This window comes from Callorhinchus milii, unplaced genomic scaffold, assembly GCF_018977255.1.
Source record: "Callorhinchus milii isolate IMCB2004 unplaced genomic scaffold, IMCB_Cmil_1.0 Scaffold1, whole genome shotgun sequence".
Lineage (NCBI taxonomy): Eukaryota > Metazoa > Chordata > Chondrichthyes > Chimaeriformes > Callorhinchidae > Callorhinchus > Callorhinchus milii.
In genome coordinates, this window is record NW_024704742.1 from 52,602,096 (window position 1) to 52,619,618 (window position 17,523).

General features: G+C 37.4%; 1 protein-coding gene across 2 annotated transcripts in view; it reads right to left on the reverse strand.

The window, feature by feature from the left end:
- Positions 1-3,517: 3,517 nt before the first annotated feature.
- The window catches only part of clocka (clock circadian regulator a), a 40,641-nt gene continuing 26,635 nt past the window's right edge, over positions 3,518-17,523 (reverse strand). For both annotated transcript variants that reach the window (XM_042342014.1, XM_042342012.1), the window contains 10 exons: positions 15,574-15,721; positions 14,295-14,370; positions 12,483-12,621; positions 12,024-12,127; positions 10,654-10,740; positions 10,016-10,174; positions 7,934-8,152; positions 7,022-7,224; positions 6,073-6,316; positions 3,518-4,708 (listed from right to left, as the gene is read on the reverse strand). In XM_042342014.1, the coding sequence (XP_042197948.1) occupies positions 4,559-4,708; positions 6,073-6,316; positions 7,022-7,224; positions 7,934-8,152; positions 10,016-10,174; positions 10,654-10,740; positions 12,024-12,127; positions 12,483-12,621; positions 14,295-14,370; positions 15,574-15,721 (1,529 nt within the window). In that variant the 3' untranslated portion in view covers positions 3,518-4,558. The remainder of the gene's footprint in view (positions 4,709-6,072; positions 6,317-7,021; positions 7,225-7,933; positions 8,153-10,015; positions 10,175-10,653; positions 10,741-12,023; positions 12,128-12,482; positions 12,622-14,294; positions 14,371-15,573; positions 15,722-17,523) is intronic.

Sequence of the window (17,523 nt, forward strand, 5' to 3'; positions counted from 1 at the left end):
TGGACCCAAATCTCTTTGCTCTTCCACAGTACTTAATTTCTCCCCATTAAAAAAAAATTCTGCTTTATCTTTTTTCGGTCTGTAGTGGATAACCTCACGCTTCCCTACATTGAACGCCATCTGCCACAGCTTTGCCCACTCACTTAATCTGTCTAAGTCCCATTGTAACTTCCTACTCCCATCTACACAATTTACTGAGCCTTTTACCTTTGTGTCGTCTGCAAACTTTGATTTAAAAAAAACTTTCTATTCCTTCATCCAAGTCATTTATACATAATATATATATGTAATATATATACATACACACAAAATAGTCCTGTTGGACAGAACTAGTGCCTCCTCCTCTGCCTCTACTAAGTAAATGCTACCCTGCTGGCTATCAATCTCACACTCCTCTTTCTGTACCTAGCCTGGAATATTTAGCTCCCAGTCCTGCCCAGCGTGTAACCAGGTTTCTGTAATGGCTACTACATCACACCCTTTAAACTGAATTTGTGCTTCTAACTCACTTGTTTTATTTCTTATGCTACGTGCATTTGTATACATAACTCTTATTTGGGTAACTGACCCCAACATGCCTATATGCCCTGATGATGTTCTTCTCACACTTTTTGACTTGTTACATCTTTTGTAATAACTTCCTATTACCCTTTTCTTTCCTGTTCATGCCTTCATCACCTTCAGGGTCGACTATGAAAACGCCCTGCTGTCGGCCTTCCCAACTCCTCCCTCCACAGGCTGCAGATAATCCAGAACTCTGCAGCCCATGTCCTCTCCTGCACCAAACTCCGTGACCCGATCTCCCCTATTCTCGCCCGACTCCATTGGCTCCCTATCCTTCAGAGGATCCAGTTCAAGATCCTGGTTCTCACCTACAATGGCCTCGCCCCACTCTACCTCTGCGACCTCCTAACCCACTACCAACCCACCCGTTCCCTCCACTCAGCCGGCTCTGGTCTGCTCCACGTCCCCCGACCCACCCACCCCACCATTGGCGGGAGAGCCTTCAGCCAATCTGCCCCAACCTCCGGAATTCCATCCCCCAATCACTCTGCCTCGCCCTCTCCTTAGCCTCCTTCAAGTACCGCCTCAAAACCCTGCTCTTCGACCATGCCACTGGTCACCCCCCTTCCCCTCCCTGACCCCAGCTCGGGTCTGAAATGCTGTACGTTGTCCAGCGCCTTGGAATGTCCTCCCGACATGAAAGGCGCTATACAAATCTAATCTTGTTGTTGTAGTATTTGTTATCTTTATCACTATTTGTAATATGACTGTTGCTCTCATCCTCTCCTTGCCTTACCCACCTGAACCCCCCGCCCCCCACCACCTTACTGGTTTAAAGCTTTTTCTACAGCCATACTTATCCTTTGCGCTAGAACCTTGGTCAAAGCCCCATTCAGGTGCAGCCCATCCCAGAAGTACAGCTCATTCCTGTCTCAGTACTGGTACCAGTGTCCCATGAAATGGAAACCCTCCTTTTCACACCACTCTTTCAGCCACATTTTCCTGATCTGTTTATCTCTATACCTATTTGCACGTGGCTGGGGTAGCAATCCAGGGATTACCACCTTCAAGGTCTTTTTTTTAAATTTAGGCCCGAGCTCTTGATACTCCCTTAGCAGACCTCCTTCTTGCTCTTTTCTATGTCATTGGTTCCCACATGGAAAACGACAACTGTTCTTTCCCCTCCCTTTCCAAGTCCCCTTCCAGCTGCTTTGAGATATCCCTTACCCTGTCACCAGGAAGACAACACATCCTCCTAGATGCTCAATCTCGACTGCAGAAAATACCTTTGATCCCCTTAATTATGTCATCCCCTATAACTACAATGTTTCTATTCTGCTCCCCCCCACCGCTTGCACTGCCTTCTGCTCTATGGTGCTTTGATTTGCATTCAGGCCTCCTTCCCCACAGACTTTTCCCTCATCCAATGTAGCAAGTACATTATACCTCCTTCTCTGCCTCTACTAAGTAAATGCTACCCTGCTGGCTATCAATCTCATACTCCTCTTCCTGTACCTCTCTACATGGCGTGGCTATGTTCTGAAGTAAATTGTCCAAATATTCCTCCGCCTCCCTTATGAGTCAAAGTGTCTCTAACGTGCACTCCAAGTCGAAAACCCTGAGTGACTCAAGACACATGCACTTTTCACAGATGTGACCATCAGGGACAGTCTTACTATTCACAAATTCCCATATACTGCAGCTTTGACACACTACATGTGTTGCCATTACCCCTTTCTAGCTTCTACTCCACTTAACGTTTAGGATTATTTATATATTACTATATTATCTATAATGTTTAAATTTACAAGGTTTTACCTTCGCCTTTTATTTGTTTTTAGTTATTTTCCCCTTAATCTATTTTACCATTGACAATTTCAGGGTAAATAGATAAAACAAGTAATTTCGACCCTTTTGTTCCTTGCTCACACTGCTTAATACTTAACACCTACTTACTCAGAGATAAATATGTCTAGCCCAACCCTAATTCTACACCTGACTTCACTCTCTGATCTCTCACAGGCCCCTACAGTGTAGAACATCAGCGTCCTGTTCCACCCTCAACTGTCCTTCATGCCCCACATCCGTGCCATGACCCGCTCTGCCTTTCACCACCTCTGCAAATTCACCTGTCTTGAAATTACTGTGGTTTTCAGATATTAAAGACTTTGAAAACCTTTTATTTAGTCCCATGAACTGTATAGCAGAAAACAATGCATACAATGGAGCACATAGAACACTGAATACCATTCACAGCTATTAACTGATATACTACTGAGGAACTATTAGTTGATGTTAAACATTTAAAAAGTACAAGAATCAAATTATTTGTTTCATTTTCAATCAATTTGGCTTCAAAAGGAATTATTTTTCCTCCTTTGCAAACATGTAACACTGAATTTTTCCAGATACTTTGAAATACTGTAACAGTAATTAAAATTAGTTGCCTGTGTGATAAAATTTTTCCATTCTTTGGGGGAAATAGAAAAATGGCTAATATATGATGTGATTTCATCACCATGCATACATAAAGATCACAACAGATTGTCTACTTTTCTAGGGTTGGTTCTTCATAAATAACAACCTTTGGATTCTGTATACAAATGCAGCCTAATAAGCATATTCCAGTAATGTCAGTTTGTTTAGTATATTATTGGTAAGAAATTGGCCTTTACCAGTAAGCATCACTTCAAAACATTATGTTGAACAAATATTGGCTAGTAGTGGATTATTATTATTGAAAGCATCCAAAGTGTGTAAATTGTGAGAACATGGAGTACACAATGCTTCAACATGTAGGGAATAATAACAATAATCTTTGCATTTGATATTGAGCCTTGAAATGTCTCAAAGCGTTTCACAGTATATAGTGTAAAGTGAATTCACTGTATATTTTGTGGGTGAAACTCAGCAGCCAATTGCACACAGCAGCGTCCCATAAACAGTCAAATAGAGACCAGATTTTACTTAGTCACTATAGTATTTAAATATTTTACTCAAGAAGTCACAGGATACAAATTTCACATTAAATGGAAACAAAGAAAAAATCAGGTGACTTTGGTGTGAAAATTAACTTTACTACTTTACTACTACAGAATTTGTACCAACATATTCTGCAAACAAATTTTAATGTTGGCCACTTCAATTACATCACAATGGAACCCAAAAGAAAAATCAGGTTCAAGTGTAAAACAGGAATCCAGATTTTCCAATTCAAGTGGAAACAAGTAGTCCTTAGTATCTGATTTATTTTGCATAACTTGTTTTTTCAGTCAGTATGACAATTTTAATCCCATTTTATCCCATGAAGCAGCACAGTAAACAAACTGACCTCAGCAGTTGGAACATACCAATGACGACATATGGTTTGTATATGTTGAGTGAATGGTACATTAAAAATTAAAATAACTTTTGCATCTTTCAGAAATGTAGTTAGCAATATTCAAACATATGAACAGATTATTTTCATGCATCATATAAAATATTTCTCTCCTTTTCCATTATTTACACATTATTTTACAGAATCTATACAATAGCACATTCTTTCATAAAATATTTTCTGACCCATAATCATTTGACACCAAATGTCCTTTAAATTCTCTTCATAATATTTCAAATAAATCACAGAGGCAGCAGCACACAGGAGTGACTACACTCTGCAAACATCAAAAGCAGTCATTTATGTCACCATTAAAATAAAAACTAGTTATATTAGTGCTCATTTCTGGATTTCTGAATTTGTTAAGTTTTCTAAATTGGACAATAGTTGGCAGTGCATTTTTGCAGAATCAAGGAAATAGAAAACTGTCAATCAAGGAAATAGAAAGTCCTCCAAACCTCTCCCTCTTTCTCAAGAATCATCTTGTGTTGGTCTAAAAGCACCTCGTAGTGAGTGGATGCATTTCCAGAATTGGAACATACCAGTTTCACCAGTTATTAGCAGCAGAGTTCAGAACACTGCATTTATTTTAATAATGAACTAAGATTAAAAAGCCCAATTTTAGAGATAGAGATTACTTGATATAATTAGTCCTTTTTTTAAAATCGTCACAGTTTACTCTTGCTGTGCTTTTGAAGGATCCGATAAACTGTCTGTCCTTGGCCGTGAGAGCTGCTGCTGTTGAGTAAAAGTATTTTGTTGTAGAGGGAAAGCAGCTGACAAGATAAACTGGGTGGATTGGCTACCATGGAGCAATCGAGGTGCCTAAATTTAAAAAGACAAAAGTACAACATTTACAATCTAAAGAAAAAAATTAAAATAATTTTTCAGCATCCAAAAACCATACAACACAGGAGGTCCTAACCTCAAACAGAATCCAAACACTCTGCAAATACTTAATTTTATCTGTTGCTTTCTTCAATGCTACCAGGGACATTCATGCCCTGGCAGTGTTGAAGAGAGCAATCAGGTGATCACCAATGTTTAAGGGATAAGCTAATAGAAATCACCAATAATTTAAGATTCTTCGTCTTAAAAACAAAGTATTTCCGAGATAATCTGATAAAAGTTGTACAATGGGAAGGTGGACATAAGCCTCAAAACAATACTTTCAGATATACCAAGGCACCAGAAGAGGTACAAGTTCAGTCCTGAACTTTACAGCAGACACCAGAAATATTTCTTTATATAAAGTCTAAACAACAACTCTCATAGGTTTTCTGGAATGGTGATGAAGCCAGATCTACTGAACTCATTTAAAGAGCAGATTGATTTTCAAAGACTAAGAAGTCATGTAATGGGAAGATGTTGTAGTTGGTATTATAGAAAGATGAGATCAAATGAATCGAAGTCTTCTTCTTCTGAATCTTATTTAAAAAATCTTAGTTCCTGATCAGCACCATATATGAGTGTTACAGGAATTTCTGAAATATTTTTAATTTCCTGATTTTGTGCTACTTATTTGACATTGAACTGAATGTCCCACTACTACAGCATGTTCATACTGGAAAAGAGAAGATTGAGAGGTGATATGATTGCTGTCTTTAATATTCTAAAGTGGCTAGACGATATAGATCATGACAGGCTGTTTCAATTTGTCCAGAATCGTAAAACCAGAGGAAACGGCCTGCGATTGAAGGGGGTAAATTCAGAACGAATCTATGCAAACACTGTTTCGGTGAATTAATAGTGAACCTGTGGAACAGGCTCCCTAGGGAGATGGTTGAAGCAGGAAGCGTTGATTCTTTCAAACACAGATGAGATAGTTTTCTTCTAGGAAATAACAATATGAGATGTAGTACAAAGGTAGTTTGGGATATATGTGCATGTGACCGCCAGGAATGTGGAAGGTGAACTAGATGGACCTTAGTCGTTTTTCGTCTAGCATTTCTTATGTTCTTACTAATGTCAATTGCCTAAAAGATTAAAATCTCTGAAACTAGCTGTTCTAGTACTTTGAAGCTATCAGAAAACAAATTAACAATATTTTTTAAGCCAATGCTTTAAATGAGTAAATAGTAAAATATGAACATACAATGAACAGTTGAAAATGAATTAATAAATCAATTTATTCATCCAACAATGAGAAATGATATTCTTTTAAAACATTTATGTATAAGTAATCATACCTGTAGGAATTGTTGGGGCTGGGAGAGTTGGGCTTGTGTTTGGGACTGCTGTGGAGATGTGACGGTTTGCTGTTGCTCTTGCTGGCTTTGAATCAGTGACAGTGTCTGAGGTTGTTGCTGAGTGGCAAAGGTGGGGTAGGCTGTCACTACTTGCCCCATGAACATAGTTGTTGGAACCATGACTGCACTGCATCCCATAGGAGTTGTCACCAGTTTTGTCACAAGTTGCTGTCCTTGAGTGAATCTAGTCAGAGAAAAATAAATGTGATGATTATTTATATTTTGTTTAGTATTTTCTGTTTGTTAATAAACAGGCCTTTTAAAAATGTCAATTCATTCCCAAATGAATTTTCACATTTTAAATATCAAATTTTAAAAAACAATTTCTCACTGGAAGGACTCAAATATGTTGTACCAGCAGTGCATACTTTATCATTGTTGGTCGTAAGAAGTGTCAGTAAGTACTTTGTAATATATTAAATCAAAAATGTTATTGGCCAAAAAAAAGTTTAATTTATCCATGTATTTCTACAGGAATTATTTCTCCCAGCAGAAATGGAACAGTTTCCTCACTAAATATTTTGTATGTGTGCATATCATACAATTAACATGAAGAACTACAAATATTTTACAACGATTAGCATTTTTATAGTGCCTTTCATATAAGATAACATGTTGGAGCACTTCACAACGATGGGTTTAGACGCCAAGCAAGGAATGAGATGATCATAGGTTTAGTCAAAGTTCAATTTTAATGTGAATGTGGTGACATTTGGATTTTCTACTGATAAAAAAATTATGTCAATTATCAATGCACAATTAAAGTTTGCATTACGAATATTTGAGCCTCCACATACACATCTGAAGCTGAGCACTTTGACTTTCATATCTGAAAAAATACACATGGCACAAAAATACAATCACACTTCATTTACTTCACTAAGCTTACCTTAGTGGTCTATCCTGAGTAAAAGTGGTAACTGCACTGCTTTGGTTAGAATTTGGGGATAAAGTGGAAGGAAGTTGCACAACATTTGCTGCAGTAGGCTGTGAAATCATCATTGTTTTATAGAGGGAAGCTGTGAGGGCGTTCTGTGTTTGGCTGGAAAATGAGGTTTGCTGGTTGTGGCTAGTTCGTAAAGTTTGTTGACCCTATATTAAAGAAAGATATTTTCCAAATTTTCGTTCAATAATCATGCACAATACAAGTCATATACAGTACAAATATTAAAGCTACATACACCTAATATCAGATTGATAAATTCATTCAAGCACTACATTTAAATAAAAGCACATTTCAGTATTCAGGATTAAAGTTCTTTAAGAATACTTTTTTTAGATTTCAGAGAACAAGGGATAAGATTTCAAGCTCTCTTCAGAAAAATGAATATTATCATATAGACCAGATATTTTTGAACTACAATAAACAGCTTGATAAGAAAATATAAAAATCAATAATATGATCAGCATTCATTTTAAATATTTGTCTGTATATATTTAAAGAAAAATGCTTTAAATATTTATATTATAAAATAAAATGTATCCATTTGTAACTCTGCTTTTAAAATAGATGCAGACCATATTGATAAATAATTTTATACAAAAAAAACAAAGTGTTTTTTTTTCTCCTCAAAGTATTTTGTTCTCAAATAGAATGGAATTTACTTAAGGAGATCCTAGATTCTCCTATTTAAAACTTGTGCACAACAGATCTACAACTTGCATTTAGATAACAGGCTTTTCAAGTATTCCTTGAACAGCATTTTAACTGTTCTTTTGAAGCTTAATGTTAATGAAAACAAATGTCATAAATTCATTCACAAATCACAACTGAAGGAAGACTTGCACTTTCTCACATTACCTGCAATGAAGTGGCGATTTGCTCCCTGAGAAGAGGCTGCCGTTGCATTACACACGGTGTGCTAATGTGTCCAGTTTTTATTCCCCCATGAACCTGATTGGGTTGAACAGATTGTCCCTGCAGTGTTATGGTTGTAGGCTGTTGGATGTTCGAGGTGTTTCCTGTTGTGAGTCGGACTGAACTGAAGTTTGCTCCTGTTGATGGCTTTTGGAGAAGCATCTTCAAAGGTAAAAGTTTCATATCAGTTCAAAATAAAATGTTAACAGTATGTAAATAATACCTATTAGAATAAAGTCACTACAAATAATAGGACATAATGTCAAGGAGAGTTGAATTAAAAACATTTGAAGGGTTATAAACCTTTCAATTTTCAGCTAGATACATATTCTACCCACAAAATAGTACATGATTAACAATTGCAGCAAGATTTTAGATTCTGTTTTTCTTGCACAGTTGTGAATATGTGAAATTGATGGTTAGATAAAGTTGTTAATGTTGCATTCACTAAAACCTTCAAAATGCATTAGGAGAATATCTGCTTTAGAATGCAATAGGGGTATGCTGATGGAAACAGTAAAACGCTATGTATAATATGCTGGCTCCTGAACCTCTGGGATCTTGAAATTACTATTTCAACAAAGGCAACGACTGAGTATGAACATTGTAGGTTGTAACGTTAGACAGGTACTATGACATTTTGGGTGACTTGCCTTTCCTCAGGAAATTAGTTAGGTACAATCCGTTAGATTAGAACATAAGAAATAGGAGCAGGAGTAGGCCATTTGACCCTTTGAGCCTGTCCCGCCATTTAATAAGATCATGACTGATCTTCTAACCTAATTCCATTTACCCGCCCTATCCCATATCCCTTAATCCCTTTAGTTTTTAAAAATCTATCGATCTCAGTCTTGAATATCAATGAATTGTTGAAGTTGCTCTGTGGCATTTCCCCATTTTATTCTTCCTTAAGTCCTTAAGATAATTTCTAATTCTTTTGTTTTTGAAAGTCACACAACTGATCATGAAGCACTAGATTGTATGTTTCTTTAGTCCCCAAAACACTAACACTATTTTCTTATTTAGACAAAATTCTAAGATAATCTACCATGTTTTTCAACTATGATGAGAGCCAAACAAGATTCTGTTCCATTTGGATGCATAATACGATGAGCTGGTTTATTTTGAGTAAAAAAAAAGGACGATAACATGGAATGTTGTCAGAGGATGTTGGTGTTCCAACACATACATTAACTCTATTTAGTTCCCATGCAAATGAGTTCGCACTAAAACGTGGCGAGTGAAGACTACGTCATTCACCACAGGATGAGAAATTTGTGGAGTTCTGCAGTGTAGTGGCTAGGGCACTCGTCTCGCAAGTAAGAGAGCCTAGATTTGTTTCCCGGGCAAGGCAAAACATGGACAAGTTTCCTTACTCCACACTCCTCTGTTTACCATCAGAAGTAGCCGATTGGCAGATTGCATTTCCAGGGGTAATAATCCCTCCAAAAAAATAATAATTTGATCACTCAATTCATGACTGTTTGTGGGACACTGCTGTGCCATTTAGCTGCCAAGCTTTGCCCACAAAACATCGTCATTTTACAGTATAGTTTGTGAAGTGCTTTGAAATGTCTTACCAATGTGATAAGGTGCTATATCAAATGCAAGGATTATTATCATTAGAAAACAGAATCAACGAATTCATTCTGGATCATTGTTGTGCACTCATAACAACAACAACTTGCATTTATATAGCACCCTTCACACGGTGTGCATCCTGGAGAACTACCCCCAGGGTCCAGGACTCATAAAATATAACTTTTGAGTGCACAAATGTTACAAATCTAGAGGCCAGGGAGCAAATCCCCTATCCACTTGCCTGAATTCTGAGGGGTCATGGGAAGAAAAAATAGGGAAGCAGAGAAAATAAAAAGGTGCTCATCTGACCAGGTGAATTGATCTTTTCCCTAACCCACCAATGATAAGGGTAGGAATTAATCTGTTGTAATCAACATAAACAAAGGCCTTGGTTAAAATTCCCAAAATACTCAACTGCAGCTACCATTCATTATTCTGACATACCTGAACTCCTTGACCCTGAACAAAGTGAAGTTGCTCTTGGATTTTGCGTAGTTCTTCCTGCTGACGCTGTATGTTTGCTTCCAGCATCCGTGTTCTTTGTTCCAGCTGCTCCTTCAGGTGCTGCATAGCTCCTAACTGTGCTGAGAACTGCAAAGTAGGCTGAACAGAAAATGTAACAATGTCAATCAACTGAAGGTTGAAATTCATCAACATATAAAAAATACCAGCTAAAGATAAATCAAAATCTTGTACATTAATCCATCTTCTTTGTAGTGAGACAAATAATAGTTATCAATTTATTCTTCATGTTTCTAAAAAAAACATGCAATATGTGTGGTTAGAGTTTTAAACCATCTGTTTAACTGATGAATATTTCCTGAGTAAATGACAGAGCACACTGAAGTTATTGATCACTGGGAAGAATTGTCAATATTCAACTGTCATATTTTTGTTAAAACGGGGAACAGCCATTAACTTGAATTGGAGGATGATTTTACTTTGAACAAACCCACCTTAGCAGGCGGATGGTAACAAATAACAAACATCGAATGAGAAAAATTAGGGTGCTAACATTAACAATACGTAAAATCTTGCTGAATTTTCCAAAACAAAGAAAACCTAAGTTTAGAAATTGGTACCTGTGTGAGGCTTGGCTGAATTTGTATAGAAGCACCAGGTTCACCAAGGATGGGTTGTGAAAGTGTTACTGTTTGAGCATTCACTGTCTGTTAATGCAAGAATGGGGAAAAAAAACTTACACCAATAATTCTTTGACCAGCACCATAACCCAATTGAAAGAAGGCAAAGCTAGTTTTACAATGACAGTACATTACAAAACAATGAATATATTGTGTGCACCAATATAATGATTCTCAACTATAACAGCAATTTAAACAGCACCCTCCACTTAGGATAATATCTCAGACCGCTTTACAATGATGTGGTTGGATGCAAAGCAGGGGAAGTGGGGAGGTGCGTTTGAAAAGGTAGGTTTTAAGGTGTGATTTGAAGACAAGAGAGCGAACAGAGGAGTAGAGGGAGGAAGTACCAGAGGTTAGGGGCATAGAATCTGAAAATTCAGCCACCGATGGAGTAATGCTAAAGCAAACTGCAGTTGTTTACGGTTCTTGCAGTAAACTTGAGTTAGCCAAGCAGATGTGGGTTTAGGAGGCGATCAGAGAAATAGGGAGGTTCTAGGGTCTGAAGGGATTTATAGGTAAGGATGTTGAAATCGATCTGCTGGGAGCCAGGGAGACTTGCAAGGACTGTTTCTATCCCCTTCTATTTTGGAAGGTGCCTATTGGGGTATACAGAATACCAGATATTGACTGAACGACACAAATACAGTGGAATCCACTTTGGCCAGACGCATTGGGGCAGGGAGTTTTATCCGATTTACTCAGCGTCCGGTAACCAATATTCTTACCTCTCTCTTCTCGCCATCTCCACTGGTGAGTACCTCTTTCCTCCCATTACCGTTCCCATTGGACGGGAAGGTGTCAATCACTCGGAGCTGCTACTAATTCATCCCCTCCCTATGCACCGGATGCAATCACTGCCCCCCACCCCTCCGCCAGCCGCTTGTGACTGAATGGAATCCACTGTCAATCGCATCCTGGCACTGCTTGTGGCTAAATGGAGCCATTCGAGACACAGAAAACACGAGCGAGTACATTCAGCAGTGACCAGCATGGCATTTTGACCAGATTATCAGGATTTTCATCCAAATTAACAGGCATATTTAAAAAACGGTCAGAATACATCTGAATCAGGGCTGAGCATTTCATCCAATTTACCCGGTGTCTGGGGTTAACTGACGTCCTGACCCAACTGTACAGCGCCTTGGGACGTCCTCCCGACGTGAAAGGCGCTCAATAAATGGAATCTTGTTGTTGTTGTTGTCCAGCTAAAGCAGATTTCAATGCATTAAAATAGCAGTTTGACACCATTAGCCCACAGCTGCAATAAAACAAATCTACAGCTCGGTTTAAAATCTCTCAAATCTTACCTGGCTGTTTAATGATGACCTTCTTTGTGGGGTCATTTCACGACCTGATGCAATCGTCTGCTGAGTAGGGATACTGGTTTCAGTCTGCAGTTTAGAGGATGTTGCTGTTATAATAAAAATAGAAAAACAATTAATAAAAAAACTAATTTGATTGAAGAATTCCAAGAAAAATGTAAAGTAATTCACTAATGACCTTGAGCTGAAATGTATGAAAACATACATATAACTATCATTTTTTTCAACTGCTGACATTCCAATGGATACAAAACTTTTCTGCCTAGTGCTGGGTATATATGGGACGTTGTCCCAACGTGAAAGGCGCTATACACATGTAATTTTGTTGTATATACAACTTCCTGCAGTCTTTCATAATCCTTGAAAAAATTGCTACCGCCTCTCTTTTCCCCCCCACCCCATCGGCAAATTTCAATGTAAAATAAATAAGAGGACTGTACTTACACACTGGATCAGAGATGGCAGTGTATGATGAAGACTTCCTTGAACTCGTAGAGGAAGCAGATGTTGCCCTACTGTGATCAAATCTTTCTAATGCCTCCTTCAGACTCACTGTGTTCAGCTTTGTGTCAGAACTAAAATCCTGAATGAAAGAGTGAAGACATTTCTTTCTCATCTCCTCTCTGGTTCTTTTGCCAATTAATGGTTACTTAGTGGCAAAAAATACCACAACTGACATTTATTTAGTAATTTTCTCATTGGAGGATGTCTCAAAGTGCTGGCTTGGCACCCAAGCCTGGGGTGGGAGCCAAAGGGAGTGGGAAGAAGGAAGATGGCCAAAAGCATAGTCAAAGAGGCCTTGAATGGAGGAAGGGACCGAATGAGTTGGAGAGGCTCTGGAATGGAGTTGAAGAGGGTGGAGCAGAATGGCAGAAAGCTTACCTGTTATTGGTAAGGCATATCAAAGGCTGAGTGTTCAGGCTGAGTTGGTAGGGTTCATAATCATAGAATTATACAGCACAGAAGGAGGCCATTTGACCCATCTAGTCTGTGCTGGCTCTTTTGAAAGAGCTATCCAAATCAATCCCACTCCTCCACTCTCTCCCCATAGCCCTGTAAATGTGTGCTCCCCAAGGAGGTTGAAGGAGGTTGCAAGGCATTTAAAGGTGAGAATGAGGATCTTCAAATTTGATCGGTTGGGGGATAGGGAGCCAATGCAACAGAGCAAGGATGGGGCATGATAGGCTCACAGAGCCTAGTGTGGGAGAGGACACAGGCTTCACAATTCTGCATAGCTTACAGATTGTGTGGGGAAAAGGAAAAAGCAAGTAAGCTCTCAGCACCTAGTGAGAAACCACATAACGACCAGATTTTCCTGCTAATCAGTCTCAACACTGGATATTTTCTGGAGAAGATGCAACAATTGTTTCATAGTTTCTTCGAACATCTGTAACCAATTATTCCATATGATATAATAGACTTCTAGAATAAAGTATATAAAATAAAGTAATTTTAGAAGTACTTCCATCAATCTCATGTAATTTTACTGTTCCAGTGTTCTTCTCTATATCAGAGACTGAGTGCAGAGACTAAGTGAACATTTATTTTCTGTTTGTAAATATCCTTGTGCTTCATTAATTTACTAACCTTCATCCCATTTTGATCTTCCTCTCCCTGGTTTCCTATAATACTCCAGATACATTTAAGGCAAACTTCATGAGTTTTCTTCTTGGCACTCTTTACATTGACGAGACCGAATTGGCTTAATATGTATTTTTTCATTTTTGGATTCTATTGCATTCCATCCCCCGATATGTTGTTTTTAACAAAGTTGTACTGGACTATCATGCTTTTCTCTAATACCGTATTTTACATGTTTATTGGTGTCTTAATGTTTTAATTTCCTTGGTTCGATTTGCTTTTGTCAATTGTTTTCATTGTTTGTTTTTTTGATCAGCCAGGTATATGCACAAAGCCATCATTATGCTTAACAGTATCCAAATCAATCAGGGTTCCATGCATCCCACCCTAGACGTGGAAATTCATGTGTATTGGAATGGAATGCGCACATTCCATCTCTCGATTGATAAAGGCAAATCAATTGTAGGGATATGCCCAGCCCAAGTGTTCCAATTCTGATAAAAGTTCAGTTTTGCAATGTTAACTTCAGGTGCTGATTTGATCTGCTGCTTATTTACAACATTTTCTGTTTTTATTTCAGATTTTCAGCATTTTGTTTTCTTGTCTGTGGAGTAAAATGAATCTGTAATTCATCCTGACAACCCAGATGTTTTGGTATTTATTACAGTATCTTACCTTATCTATAGCAATCTCTGGTGGAGGATCTTTTACGCTAAGTTCTCTCCTCCTTTCTGCTCGTACTTCTGCATAGCTATAAAGCCAAAGAAAACTAGATACATAATTGAGAATAGCCCATGGAATAATATCCACATAATAGTTTCAACTTCAAGCTTATATATAAATGGAGTGGATCTAGAATTTTAGGATGACCCACACACACGACGAAACCAACACATGAAACAGAAGTTCAAACTAACTACCTGCTTAACTCACATTCTCTCTTTCCCTAACACTGTATTTACAGTTTTCTTCCTTCCCATTTAGGCATGGATTAGCACATTCCATCCCAGAGGCTCCTGAGCCAAATCTCTCACACAGTGAACATTCATCCTCAGAGCAGCTCCAACTCTTTTACCCATTTTCAAGTGCCAACCTCTGCCTACATAGAGTATCCCTGATCATACTTTTGGCATATGTGCAGGAGATCAGGTGCTCCACCTCAAAGAAAATCCTACATTTCAAACAACTGGCAACTTACCCGCTATTAATACCCTTAAGCAAAACATCTTTTAAAACTAGTCTTGCCTCCGGGTGATTACACAACTGCTATGCAGCATGAATGCAATTGTGTGGAATATAAATATAATGAGTTACATTCTTCACACCATTAGCAACATCCTGTAACTACAAAGTTGAAAATAATTAATTGTGTATTTCAGGGACCACCACCATTGTATTATTTCTTTGGGGTTTACACCTCTCAGAAGGACTGAAATAATACACATGAACAAATTAATGGTAACTTGAAAACAAATTTAAATGCTGAACTTACTTATTCCTAATGGGTCTGGGATTTCCAAAACTATTTGTGCCATTTCATTCTTTTTTTTTCTTAGTTATATCTTCCAAACTATGGGAAGAAACTCTCCCTATGTTGTTATATACAATATAACAATATCTATCCCTATATACCAGAGTCTATTACATGCCGTGTACATGAAGATAGAATAAAAAATGCCCTTGATTATATAATTACTTAATTCTTTTCACTGGTTGTTTAATTAAGGGCACGTATTATTCTCTCAGTAAATCTGATTTTCATATTAATTGTACTATACGTTTTACTTCAGGTCATCCAATTTCTGTGGCAGAAAAAAATACATTTTATATTTGAATAAAAATTATTCACAAGATTTGGGCAGGACAGATGGTAACTTGGTTACATTCTGATAATCATATACATTAATCAAAGTGATGTTTAACTGCTTTAAATTTATTGCAGAAAATCCTTTACCTTACAACAGTATGTGTACAGACTATGAATTCTGGCCTGGAGTTCCACTGATGATAAGTAATGTAATAATGAGTCTGAAGCCAGATCCATTGTTGTCCTTTTGTAAGAAACCTGTAGTAGCAAGACTTGCCCTTTCCATACTGCATTACTAAATAAAGAAACAAAAATCAAATAAATCAACATGAATTAATTAAAACTATCACAAACATTTTTACTTCACATAATATGAAAAAATCTATCAGCCATACACCAACAATTCAAATGTTGAAACTATAATGGTACAACATGAAGATACCCTAATAACCATGGGATGTCTGGGCGATGTAACACAGTATATGTAACACTTGTGTATTATGTTGTAGGAATTACTTGAGTACTTAATTATGTACTTAACTAAAAAAATGATTTATTAATTATGTAATCACTTTTTATGGCGGTTAATTACATGAAAAAAGGTACCTGTAATGTTCTTATCTACATGGCACGGCACATAATACAGATGCTTTTATAAATGGTTTACACATCTCACATAATTGACTCCCAAGTGACTCATTTTCTTCTTTGCATTCATGAACAATTTCCGTGTCATTATAAGTGAATTCAGAATTACAAATGACAAATATTCTCACTTTTACATAACAGTCCCCACTCCTCTTCCATTTTGCCACAATCCTATCATTAAGGCTCTAAATTTGAAACCTATAATAATGTTCGAGGCAGGTACTATGTACTTAGTGTATCTTTTTTACAAATAGACTCAAAACATGGATTCAATATTGTTTTTCATCATAATCCATGGCCCACTGTACGAGTTTTGTTGTCCTCACGAATCTAATAGAGTATAAGTTTCAAAATCTCAAACATCCATAGATATATCTGGTTATATTAACTGAATGAACTAAACTAGTGATCAATTAGTTCTCTTTTATGTAAGAATGGAGAGATACTGCAAAGAAAATGATCTTAGGATTGCAGTAAAATACAGCCCCAAGTCTTAGCCTATAAAGCCAGTTTTATCTTAAAATGTAACATTGCACAAAACTGTGGAAAACACAATTGGAATCTTAATTTGGAAGCTAGTTCTGAAAAAGAACCGGCTTCCAAATTAAACAGAGATTAAGAATGTTCCACACTTCTGTGCTATCTTAAATTTTCAGACAAAATGGTCTAAACAGGTTAAGACAAAGTGGAATTTCAGGCTTGTCATTCGTTGCCTGTCTTAGCCAGAAGATGCCAGTGCCAGATACAGATCTTCATCCACTATGACTAGAAATTGGGTACTACAGAAGAAACCCTTTAAGTGACATGATGAATTCTCATGGTGAATGCAATAAGTCTTCTATTCTTCTACAAATAATTTGATCATTTGTCATTTAAGTCCATTCAACTACCTTGAGAGAAATGGCAAAGGGAGACTACTTACCATAGTATTTCCTGTTATCCCAAAGAAGGGTCCTCCATAAACATACAGGACCACCCTTCCAACACCTCTCGTCAGGAAAACTGGTAGATCAAAAAAGAATTGCCAATGGTCAGTGGGGCACATTTTATCTACAAAAGTCAACACCCACCACGTGATTGCACTCACAAGACCCTTTTGAGAAATTCTGACAATTTCCATGAATGTGAGCTACATCACGCTGCGTGTGTGTTGAAGGCCCTTCTTTGAGGACAAGAATTACTCTGCCGAGTAATTTTGTTTATCACTTTAATTTCTCTCTTGATAGGATGGACTTAAACAGTGATTAATAAAATCTCTAAAAAAGAATCTTACTGCATTCACCGTGAAAATGAAGTATGCTGAATGATTCCATTTAAAGTACTCAAATTCTGGCTTATAGGCTGTTTGAGCAGATAGGGAAGATTGAACAGGGAAGATATACATTTGTGTAGAAAGAAGCATTAGGATATTTGAGAATTTAGTGTGATTCAACAAGAAAAATGTCTAGT